Below are 13,046 nucleotides of genomic sequence, written 5' to 3'. Positions count from 1 at the left end.
AACAGAGGAAACTTTTGTTTGGCAGATAAGTGGTTTTGGTATAGTTAAAAATGTCCAGATTGTGTGAGTGAGAAAGGAAGTTTAAATGAAATCAAAATACTCAGATTTTTTTCTGATAAATAAATTAAATATTTAATCAATCCATCATAACATATATATATAAATATATAAGCACAAAGAATGAGTGCTCTTTTAAAAGAACTCAGAACTGCCTTATAAATAACTATACATATAGTAATTATATACTACAGTTACCTATAATTGAAAGACACACATATCATTAATTTATATTTATATTAATTCTATGTATTATTTTTTACTATTAATTCACACTGCCATTTCCATACTTTTTAAGAACAAAAATAAAGGAGAAACTTCAAAAGTTTATTAACAAATACTCATTATTTTCAGTAAATATTGTGACATGTAAAAGTTACTTTAGCAATATGTGCATTATACTTTATATCATTTTGATTCAAAGATGAAATAACTAGACCTATTTTTTTTAAAGAGGATTTTCTTAGATTTTTGTTATAAACACTATAACAAAGTATGTTTTTATAGGTCTTGAGTTCATGCACAATATGTTTCTGGGATCATAGCCCAATAGAAAAACATTGCTATTCAGTGGGGAACAATATTTAATGGCAAAAAGAAAAAAAAAACAGGATGGAGAGAATGAGAAAGAAGAATAAACAAAAAGATGATGGACAAATGTAAAAGGTCTATGAGAAACTGGAAAAAATGTATTTGGGATAAAAACATTAACATAGTTTATGATATTTATATTAAAAACATTTTATTTGCTGAAAAAATAATTCTTAAAAACTAAAATATAGTCAACATCACATGCAGACTAAGGCTACACCTCTTATTTGGCTATATTTGAAAACGTTTTTTCCCCCAATCTGAAAGCAGCCTAAAGCCAAGTGACCATATCTGTTAAAATGTCTTACTTAGGGAAATTTACTGCAAAAATTCAAACACATTAACTCTGCCTCAATATTTATTAATGCAATAGGTTCAGTTCAAAATCTTTATGAAAAGAACCATTTGTTCTCAAAAGTTCAGGCATTCATGTACCAGAAAGCAGTTGTTGAATCAAATAAGCTCTATAATTTGATATAAATAAAGCTATAAAGCAATGACATCACCAAAAAAAGGACCTAGTGTGAAAATATTAACTAAATGGGTTTTGAAGGCACTGAATTCTGGATGTCTTAAAGAATCCCAATAATACATTAAATTCTTTGTATCCTCATTTTAAAGTCAGAAATCCATTTCCAAGCATATGTGCACAAATACCTTAGCCTCTTCATGCCTGCTTGCCTGTCCCACAGTCAAAGGCGGCAGGATATTTGGTTAGGCATATGTTTATGAATAAAGACAGGAAAATTCCAACTTTAAAACCAAATATTTTCCTTGTTTAATTCTGGTATCTTATTGGTCCATATGCTGCCTCCTCCTCACAGTATGGTACCCTCCTCACAGTATGCTACCAAAATCTCCTGGATTTTGACTTTCTTTTGAAACATAAGGATTAACATCAAGCAGACAGAATTGAGGAGTGGAAATATTGTATGAGAAAGAAGACCAAAACTGATGATGATCTACATATATACTGACACTCTTGCTGAAGACTTTAGGTGCTCCATAAATGCTTACTGAATTGCTGTTTTGTGACATTCGTTGTGATAAATTCATCTCCTCCTCTAATTTAAGAATCCTCATGAGTTAACCACAATCGGTTCAGTGTAATTTAATATAAAACATCTGGTGGCACTTTTAAATGCTAAAGGATAGCATTTCACAAACTATGCCTGCCTCCACACCACTGCAGCAGGAAAAAATGAGGTTTAACACAGAGAAGTAGAGAGGGTTATCAGGAGAGTTCCTGAACACATCATTTGATTATATTGACTGGTCTTGCCCAAGGCCAGCCCCACTCCTAGATTTTCTACAGAATGCTCAGATATTCCTTCTTCCTTTCTGGCTTCAGCTAGCAGGATTTTAATTTCTATAATTTATAACCAAGAGAATACTAATATAGGGTGCCTGTCCATTAAAAAAAAATATATATATATAGTTTCTGCCTCCATATGTTCATGTGTAAATATCAGATCCCCATCAATACCCTATTATTGTAATTGACAATGTGGCTATGACTATCAGGAAAAGAAGTAATAAATTTGAGAAATAATCTTAATCCCTATCAGAAATTCATAATACAAATTACAAAGATTCCCAGAAGTTATCCAGTAAAGAAATCTCAGTTGAATTCACATTTACAAATCATATTTGAGCACAAAATCCTTTTTTTATGAAAAGACAGTAGTCTTTTAGAACTACTAACTGGTTAAAACACAGGTTGGGAAATGCTACTTGGAAACATGGCTATGATCCCTTAGATGTAGCATGTAAAGAAAAACTGAATATTACTATTCAGAAAACTGAATTAGATTTATATTCTGAAAAACTGAATCTAATATTTTTATTTTTTTACTTTTATTTATTTTTTAAACAAGAAAGGAATTTATCTCAATGAGGTCAACACTGGGAAGAGAGCAGACTAGCATCTGTCTCCAAAGTGCTGAAAATACTTCTAGGTTTTTATCAGGAAAATATGGGATAAAGGTAGGTGGGTAATTGCAGCAGGGGCAAGTAAAGGTCAGGTTGATCATTGTTTTGGGGTTAATCACGTGGGGTCTTGCTGGCCAGAGCAGTCTCTATTGCTTGAGGGGGTAGTTTCATTTCCTATGCCAGCAGGATCTTTTTTGCCTGAGTTAAGAGATAAAGTGGGCTTTCTAATATATTTAAAATACACCAGGAAAAGATCACAGAACTCAAGTTTGAATGTAAAAGTAGTTCATCTTTTAGACTGAAACTTACCTGCATTGAAATAAGAATGAAATCAATTAAGCTCCCAATTCCACAAAAACCTACAGTGCAAAACTTTAACAAACCTAGAAAAGAAGATAAAGTCACTTAAAACTTGGAAAGTCTTACAAATATTAATTTTTCTATTTCCGAATAACCATTAGGTATACTGTACTGCAAACTCTTTTATATCAAGAATATAAAATTAACATTTTAAAAACTCAAATCTTTACCTGAAAATATGAGAAAAGTTTAAATGACCCTCTATATAGAAAAGTCACAAAAAAATATAATTCACTTAAATATAATGAACTGAAATGAAAACTCAGTGTAGCCTCACAAAATTTCTTTAAAGTCCTAAAGAAATAGATCTTTAAATCTCAGTACAATAGAGCTACAGAACATCTTAGTCCTTATTTATTTAGACTTAATACATTATGTGATTGAAATTTTAATACATACCACAATAGAAAGTTTGAACAAATAAAAATTGTCAAAGGCACAGAAAAAATAACCAGGATAAAACTGACCTTACAGTTAAATTGCAAAATTTTATTAGCAACCCAATTATCTTTGTCCTATACTCAATAAATTTATCCTATGCTTTTTTCCTAAGCATCTCAGGTTTATTAACTCTATAGTCAAAATCATCAATTCTATACAGTATATACATCTCGGCCTTCAGTCGCAACCTTGGAACTAAGGTATTTAAACAGATCATAACAGAGCATAGAAACTAGGACATACACAACGATGTAACACAAAACCATGATGATGGAATAAAGAGGCAGGTTGGGGGTGGGGGTGGGATGAGTAATCTCTCTTCTATATTTAAACTTAAATTGCTTTCCAGACATCGGATTCCAGATATAAAAATGGTAGGAAACAAGACTCTTCGTGAAAGGGTAGTTCTAAGTATCAACTACAAATAGATGCCAGCTAAAATCACAAGAGTCGATGAGATCACCTTCTGCACATAATCTGGAAACACACAAATAAGACTGAAATATGTAGGTACATTAGATGATTATTTTTTCCCTTTTAAGTATTAGACACAGAGAAGAATAATGTTGTAAGTACTAAGATATCACATGTTAGAAATCACTTTAAAAGTACTAAAATAGAGAAATTATATAAAATTCTGCATTCAGTTTTCTTCAAAACACTTGTTATGTTACTAATATTGTATATTTATTCACTATCTGTCTCCCAGAAGTCCCATTAGGGGAGGGTCTTTTACCTGTTTTATTTACTCCTGCGCCCTTAGTACCTACATTACCTAACACATGATAGATGCTCAATGTTTGTAAAATGAATAAATTGTCTTAGCCCTTCTATTTCTTAAAGTTCTCTAACTATTTAGCCATTATCCTTTTTTTTTTTTTTTTAAGATAGTGTTTATTTTGGGGCAGCCTGGGTGGCTCAGCGGTTTAGCGCCACCTTCAGCCCAGGGCCTGATCCTGGAGACCTGGGATGGAATCCCACGTTGGGCTCCCTGCATGGAGCCTGCTTCTCCCTCTGCCTGTGTCTCTGCCTCTCTCTCTGTCTCTCATGAATAAATAAATAAAATCTTAAAAAAAATTTTTTTTTTATTTTTTTGAAAGGGAGAGAGAGAGCACAAGAGAAGGCAGGGTCAGAGGGAGAAGCAGACTCCCTGCCAGCAGGGAGCCCGACTAGGGGCTCTTCCTGGGACTCCAGTAGCCACTTAACTGGCTGAGTCACCCAGGCACCCCTAGCCATTATCCTATATAACAATTCCTTTAATTATTTTTTTCATTAGCCACATTTTATTATAGTTGCTCTGGGAACTTGATCCACTCAACTTGGTATATTCTATCCATTCACTCATTGTATTTCTGAAAAATATCCCTCTTCACATAGCTTTTTAGTGTAAATTTGGAAATATACAGAAGCTCCCTTTTTTCAATTTTCTTATAAAGATTAATATTGGGGGCAGCCCAGGTGGCTCAGTGGTTTGGCGCCGCCTTCAGCCCAGGGCGTGATCCTGGAGACCCGGGATTGAGTCCCGCGTCAGGCTCCCTGTGTGGAGCCCTTCTCCCTCTGCCTGTGTCTCTCCCCCTGTGTGTGTGTCTCATGAATAAATAAATAAAATCTTAAAAAAAAAAAGGATTAATATTGGGACGCCTGGGTGATTCAGCAGTTTGGCACCTGCCTTCTGCCCAGGGTGTGATCCTGGAGACCCAGGATCGAATCCCACATCAGGCTCCCTGCATGGAGTCTGCTTTTCTCTCTGCCTGTGTCTCTGCCTCTCTCTGTGTGTGTCTCTCATGAATAAATAAATAAAATCTTCAAAGAAAAAAAAGATTAAGAATGGTTTTGGGGACCTGGGTGGCTCAGTCGCTTAAGCCTCTGCCTCTTGATTTCACCTCAGGTCATCTCAGGATCCTGAGATCAAGCCCCACATCTGGCTCCACATTAGGGATTGAGCCCAATTAAGATTCTCTCTCCCTCTGCTCCTTCCCCAATGCCCCTCTCCTCCAAAAAAAGAAGAAGAATGTTTCAAAAAAAAGTTTGTCTTTAATTGCTACTCTACTAAGAAAACATAACCATGTCAGAGCCTTTGTTCTTGTCATGACCCCTTCCAACATTATTCCTAGATTTTCTCGTTTCTTAGGCTACTTCAGAGAAGTCTCTAACCTGCCTATCTAAAGCTGCACACCACTTATCCCGAAGCCCCTTACCTTATCACTTCTTCCCTATTTATTGCCTTCTTGGTGCTGATTAAAAACCTGTAACAGGGATGCCTGGGTGGCTCAGCTGTTGAGGGTCTGTCTTCAGCTCAGGGCGTGATCCCAGGGTCCTTGATTGAGTCACACATTGGGCCCCCTGCAAGGAGCCCACTTCTCTATGTCTCTGCCTCTCTTTGTGTGTCTCTCATGAATAAATAAATAAAATCTTTTAAAAATAAAAAAATGTGCATTTTAATGTATGTCATTTGTACCTCAATTTAAAGCTGCTTAAGAAATTAAGGGACTAAGTTGACTATTATAAAAAAAAAAAACTTTGAAAGTTTAAAGTCATTACAGTGATTTACATCCTGTTTCACTCCGAACCTGTAATATTAACTATGGTCCGTCTATTTCTGCAAATGTAACACAAAGGATGAGTTTATTAATGGAAGTTGCTAATACTGCTATCTTAAACTTGTTTTAGCTTCCTAAATATAAAAATATTTTATGAAAATAAGATAACTCCTAAGGTTTGTTTAAAACTTCTAAAGAGTCTTCTCTAATGTCCTCAAGATGAATTTAATAATATTCCTAGATGCTCCCCAGCCCTGCCCTTAACTTTCAGCATCACACATACCCCATGGTAACTCATTACATACTTTTATTGATCTGTCTTCCCCCTTTTTTTTTTTTAAGATTTTATTTATTTATTCATGAGAGACAGAGAGAGACAGAGAGAGAGGCAGAGACACAGGCAGAGGGAGAAGCAGGTTCCATGCAGGGAGCCCGACGCGGGTCTCGATCCCAGGAACCCAGGACCATGCTCTGGGCCAAGGCAAGCGCTAAACCGCTGAGCCACCCAGGCATCCCTCCCTCTTCCCTTCTATAAGCAACTGGAAGTCAATGCTGTGTCACTCCCATATCTAGTCAATATGACTACTAAAGTAGCAAACTATATCAATAGTAAATTATCTTATTTGCAAATGAACAATGATCAACTTGAACACAAAGTAGCATACATTCTAAACAGCACTTATTAAAACCAATACAAACCATTACTTGTTATAGATTTCATTATTTGGAACATAATACCAGTTTTTTTAAAAAGTGATGTTATTTGTGAGCTACCAAAAGTAGATTGACTTCCCCCTCAACTTTCCAATTAAAAAGTGTCTCTTTGTACAGACACTATTTACTAACTTCTTATTGTGAAACGGAGTATCAGTTTTAGATTTTAAAAACTGTTTAAAAAAAAACTGTTTTAAAATGCCAAATAAAAGTGTTTCTAATCAAGAAGGATCCATTTTTATCCTGAACCATTACTATTATAGATACATTCTTTCAAAAAGATGCAGCTAGGTGACATTAATAAAGCTCATGTTTTTGAGGGTTCTTTATTTATTCTTTAGTAACCTAAACTTTACATTTTAAAAACATGAATTCAATCAAAGGATTTATTTGGGTATAAAATTAAAAGAACAGAGATTAATTTGAGGTATTTTTTAAAATTCTGTTATTTTCTTTTATTACAGGTTGAGTCTTGCAAATACTGCTGTCTGCATAACTGTTGTAGAGAATGCAGATTATTTCATATTGAAGTTGCTATTTGCCAGACCACAGGTGTTCTATAATGATTTGGTAATAAGCTATCACTATTCTTTTTGTGTCTGGAACTATAAAGGAGAGTTTTCAAATCTTAGAACAGTTAACCTATAAATCCCTTTATTTGTCCCACGATCTGTGGATATTATATACCAGTCCAAACTGGTAACTTCAAACAAAAAAAAAAAAAAAAAAAGGAATAATATAACCAAAGATTTTTAAGATTTAGGCTTAAAAACACTTGTTATTCTCATAATAAAGTATTTACACTTTAAAAGAAATACCACTATGAAAAGAGTATCTCTCCTGTTAACTGCTCCAAAAGAGCTATTATCTTTGAGAATTCATAATCTTTTAATGCTACAGATGGGCAAAACAAAATACACTAGTTATTGCATTAAAAAAAAAAAACAAAACAAAACACAGGGATGCCTGAGTGGCCCCAGCAGTTGAGCATCTGCCTTTGGCTCAGGATGTGATCCCAGAGTCCTGGGATCGAGTTCCACATCCGGCTCCTGCATGGAGCCTGCTTCTCCTTCTGCCTATGTCTCTGCCTCCCTCTTTCTGTGAATAAATAAATAAAAATAAAAATAAAATATGAAAAAATAAAAAATAAAAATAAAATAAACCACAGAGGTTACAGTTAAGAATATAGAGAATATTGTTAGAAAAATAAGGTTTCATTGTAAAAAAAAAAAAAAAAAAAAAGGAAAAGAAAGCTTCCAGTTAACATAGCACTTGTATACTGAGGAATCAATTAAAAGACATAAAGCTATATATAAAGTTACAGTTGGGCAGCCCTGGTGGCTCAGCGGTTTAGCACCACCTATAGCCCAGGGTGTGATCCTGGAGACCCGGGATCGAGTCTCATGTCAGGCTCCCTGCATGGAGCCTGCTTCTCCCTCTGCCTGTCTCTGCCTCTCTCTCTCTCTCTCTCTCTATCCTCTCTGTGTATTCTCATGAATAAATAAATAAAATCTTAAAAAAAAAATAAAGTTACAGTCACAAGCTATAAAGGAATTTGAAAAATATTTTTAAAAGATTTTATTTATTTGTTCATGAGAGACACAGAGAGAGAGGCAGATACATAGGCAGAGGAAGAAGCAGGTCGGGACCCTGGGATCACGCCCTGAACAAAGGCAGAGGCTCAACAGCTGAGCCATCCAGGTGTCCCGGAATTTGAAATTTTTGAAAAGAAAATTTTGGGGGCACCTGAGTGGCTCAGTCGGTTAAGCACCCAACTCCCGATTTCAGCTCAGGTCTTGATCTCAGGATCATGAGTTCAAAATAAAATAAAATTAAAATTAAAAATAATTTTTAAATACTTTTGCAAAGGAATTTTTAGATCTTATCAAATTTTATTCAGTCTCACCCTCAACACATTTCCCTTATATAATCCTGAAATAAAATATATATATAATGAAATATCACATTAGCATTAAATTACTTAGAAAAAGCAAGTTTCATATTGTATGATTTATATTATTTATTCTTTTCTAATAAAATTCCAACGATCATAAACAATTTTAAGGAAGTGCTTTAACAAGCTACCACTGCTTTTCATAACCATGAAGATTAAATAAGATTATAAGAAAAATATAATGTTAAGTTCCATCTGTAACTATTTTCATACCAGACAACATTGTAGTAAGGGTAGTACTACAATGGTAGTAATCATTTTAATCAAAAATACCAAAATTTTTTAACCTTGAATTCTTAGTAAAAATTAAAATTTAATTTTAAAACATTTAATATTTTAAAATATAAAAACACTGTAATTTTACATGTTAGATTAGATTAGTTAATAAAACATATCAAAATCCTTAACGTTAAGACAGCTTAAACGCAAGTAAGATACAATCAAAATATTTGAATGCTTACAAGAGATAAGATTTTCAGTTAAAGATCATGACTTTGACATGCCTACTTAGCTCCTCTCACTCTGAGACCCTACTAAAAGATGGTAAGGAATTTTCAAAGTCCACAAACCCAAGAGGATAAAGAGAATAAAAGAGAAGACAATCGCAACAAAAACTCAGAAGCTGGAAGGCAGACAAATGACAGACTTCACAATCTCAAGAAAGTTATATCTTGGGCCGACAGTCAAAGTATTTGAACAACTAATGAAAACAGAAAGGTTGTTGTGATAATACAGTAAACTGTTTAATGATTAACAATAACAACAAAAACCTTTACACTGCAGCATAATGTTGAATGTTAAAAATTACACTTGCAAGTTTATGGAATCTTAGCCACCAAGGGAAAAGTTCTCTCTGACTGAAGCTAAGAATAGATTGGAGTAGCAGGGGCCAGAGAGGCAGCTCTCGGCAGGAAACTAACATTCACTAACCAGAGCCACTAACAGAGCTTCATTACCTAGGGTTTTACTGTGCAAGTAAATAAATTCACAATATACATGCCAACATATTATTATGTGCTGCTGTAAGACAAAAACGTTAACTTTCACGTTATGACGTGACAGCTCATCTGACACACATCACAAAGCCAAAAAGTCACTCATTAAGCCAATATATAAAATAGATTTATTATTCAAAATCATCATGGAATAAACTGTTCTAAAAAAAATAGTGTTTCCTCTTCCATCCTAACCTTTTAAAAACCTTCTACAAGTTAGAAATCTTTCCAAAATATATTAATTCTGTCTTAAAGAGAACACAGAAGAAAATATAAGGATAAAGGCAGGCTTCAGATATATTCTTACCATCACCATATCATTTTGCTTTCTCATTATGAATCTAGTTTCTCTAACCATCTACTCATCCATCCATCCCATCCATCCATCTATCCATCCCATCCATCCATCCATCTAAAAAGAAAGCTAGACTAAAGGATCACTATTTTAGCAACTCCAAGGCCTTCTGTACAGACTAAATGGCTTTCTGATGTTTTGAAAGGCATGGCTGCTCTAACATATGGCAGGAAAGTGCCCTTGTGCCATCACTCAGGCCAAGACTATGGACGGCATCAATCTCCTTCCACCTTTCTCTGCCACCAGTCCTTCTTTCATCTAAGCCATTTCCCTTGATTCCTCCAGTAGCATCTTCCTGAAATAGGAGTTTCACCATGACTCTTCTCCACTTAAAAACTTTATGGCTTCTGATGTTTATAAAAGGTAAAGTCTAAATTCTATAACAAGACATTCAAAACCCTTTATAATCTGACCACAGACTGCCTCTGCAGTCACTTTTCATCTCCTACCATTATTCTTCTTACACCGAAAGCTAAACTATCCACCATTTGTGTGCACACATGCTGTGATACTCAGTGCCTTTGCACATGCTGTTCTCACATGCCCTCAATCTCTGTAATCTGTTCATTCTTCAAAATCTAGTTCAAACCTCATCTAAGAAGTGCTCCCCCACACCCTAAGGCTGACGAAATCAGTCCCTCTTCAGTGCTCTCATAGCACTTTGTCATGGTTCTATAACTGTATCATAAATGGGCCCACAAACATATTTATTTCATATTTATTTCCTTTTTAATCATATGAACTGTGATCTTCATCATTACTTCCAGAACACTTACTTACTTAACAGGTAGTAAATGTAGAATAAATGTCTGTTAACTGAACAAAATTGTGAGTTCCAGGTAAGGCTGTCAGAAATATACTTCCCACTAACACCACAGTAAAGATTCCTCTTTGATCTCTGGTGGGTAGCAACATGGAAAGAATAAGATTAGCCTTGCTCACTGGAAAGCAGAGCACTCAGAAACTTTAAATTTTGCTTAGTAAAGGGCTAATATAGAAGCAGAATACTACATACTATAGTAAATAAAGCATGATCTCTTGAACCAGAAAATTTGGGTTCAAATTCAGGTCACTAACTGAGTGTCCTTGGGTAAATCTCTTAATCTCATGACAATTTCCCTATCCATAAAATAAGGATGGTAACAACAAATATGTCACAGAATAAAGCAAGGCCTCTAGAGTGAGTAAATCCCTTAACCTCTCTGGTGACAATTTCCCTACCTGGTAAAGAAGATTTAAAGAGGATGATAAAGTCAGAGAGCTGTAAGGCTTAAATAACGGCAAGCACATACAAGTATTCTTTAAACAAAAGCTATCATCAAATGTAAATAGTTTTCACAAGCATTAGTAACTATGTTAAATGGAAGATTACAGCTAGAAGGAACATATTGGGGGATGCTAAGGTTCCTAAATAGCAGGCTCCACACCAGCTCATGCCAGTTGCCATAGTTCCAACCCAAACTTTTCCTGAAAGAAACAGTTTCTTCTCCCAAGGGAACACTGACAGAGATTTAGGTAAAGGCTAATACTTTAAGAGGGATAGAAGAGATATCCATTTACTCATAAAATATTTATTTAAATGTCTACCACGTTGCCCAATACTAAATGACAGCTCAAGCCTACTGTCCTAAGCAAGTGCCTATACTATTTTGTATGTGTTTTCATAAAGATGAAAATACAGGAAAAGTCAATTATTTCTTACCCAAGCTGAACTGTAGAGCTAACAGCTAGCTCTATATTCACAGAGGAAAAGTATTCAACTCCAGTTATGTGGAACTTATAACTATTAATACCACGCAAAGATTCAATCTATAAGAATAGGTACATTTACCTACAAGTTTCACAAGGATTTCTTCTTGGTGGAACATACTCACCCAAGGCAGGGTATCCAAGGTAAAATCGATCTGCTCCCAACCATCCAAGAAAAAGAGACAGTGCAACTGCCACTTTGTATGAATAGCCATTTCTGTACAGAATTAGAACCTGAGTGTTATATACATGTATTTCCAACATGTAAACATTTTAGGAAACAAAACTGTTAATTATCACTTGTTAATTTGTTCATTCATCTATTCATTCATTTAATTAATGCCTTTTGGGTAGCTACTGCACACCAGGCACGATTCTAGGCTATTGGGATATGTTAATGAGCAAAAGAAACAAAGATCCCTGCCCCTAAAGAGCTTTCAATCTATAGGCAAAAAGAAAAAAAAAAATTTAAAAGCAAATCATTTATTATGTTAGAAAGTCATAAATGCTATGAAAAAAAAGAAGTGGAGCAGGTCATTTAGGGAATTCAGAATGCCCGGGGTACAGACAAGGGTGATATATGATATAAATAGGAGAGTAAGAGTAGGCACCATTAAGAAGGTGATATATAAGCAAAGACCTGAGGGAAGTGAGTTAGTTAGCATGCCAACACCTCTCAGGCAAAAGTAATAGCTATGGTGAGCACAGTATAACCGACATGTTTGATGTCTATAAAGGAGGCCATGAGAGCAGGAGTGGAATTAGAGAACAGAAGAAGAGTAGGAGCTGAGGTCAGAGAGATAACAAGGGGCAAAGAGGGCAAATCATGGATGGCCATGAACACCATTGTAAAGACTTTGGTTTTACTCTGAAGGACATGGAAATTACTGCAGGATTAAGTAGATGTGTGATATGATCTGATTTAGATTTGAAAATGGTAACTCCAGCTGCTGTGTTGAACACAGACTGTAGGAGTACTTGTGAGCTATTGTCACAAGAACATTGTATAACAAACCACCCTAAACCTCAGTGGCTTATAACAATAAGCAATTACTCTCACATTTGCAGACCGCAATTGGCTGTGGTTCAGCTTATCTAGGGTGGGTTCAGCAGGAGATGCTGCTTCAGGCTAAAGATTGGTTCAGTTTGCATCCAGGTTAACTTATCTAATTCATATCAGTTCTTCTTAAGTTTTTCTAGGGCCCAAGCTGAAGGTATAGCATTTACCTGGGGCAAGTTCTTTTCAGAACCAAAATTCAAGAGGAAAGCTAAACCTCAGGAGCATGTTTAAGCACCCCTGCTTATTTCATATCTGCTAGCATTACGTAGGCCAAATACAATCACATGGTCAAGCCCCA

General features: G+C 35.2%; 1 protein-coding gene across 1 annotated transcript in view; it reads right to left on the bottom strand.

Moving 5' to 3' along the window:
• The window catches only part of TM2D1 (TM2 domain containing 1), a 40,646-nt gene that overhangs the window by 11,837 nt on the left and 15,763 nt on the right, over window positions 1–13,046 (bottom strand). Inside the window, exons 4-5 of the mRNA XM_038537345.1 lie at window positions 11,814–11,905; window positions 2,890–2,963 (exon numbers count right to left, since the gene is read on the bottom strand). Of these exons, the coding sequence (XP_038393273.1) occupies window positions 2,890–2,963; window positions 11,814–11,905 (166 nt within the window). The remainder of the gene's footprint in view (window positions 1–2,889; window positions 2,964–11,813; window positions 11,906–13,046) is intronic.

This window comes from Canis lupus, chromosome 5, assembly GCF_011100685.1.
Source record: "Canis lupus familiaris isolate Mischka breed German Shepherd chromosome 5, alternate assembly UU_Cfam_GSD_1.0, whole genome shotgun sequence".
Taxonomy (NCBI): domain Eukaryota; kingdom Metazoa; phylum Chordata; class Mammalia; order Carnivora; family Canidae; genus Canis; species Canis lupus.
This window is presented reverse-complemented; position numbering and strand designations above follow the sequence as displayed.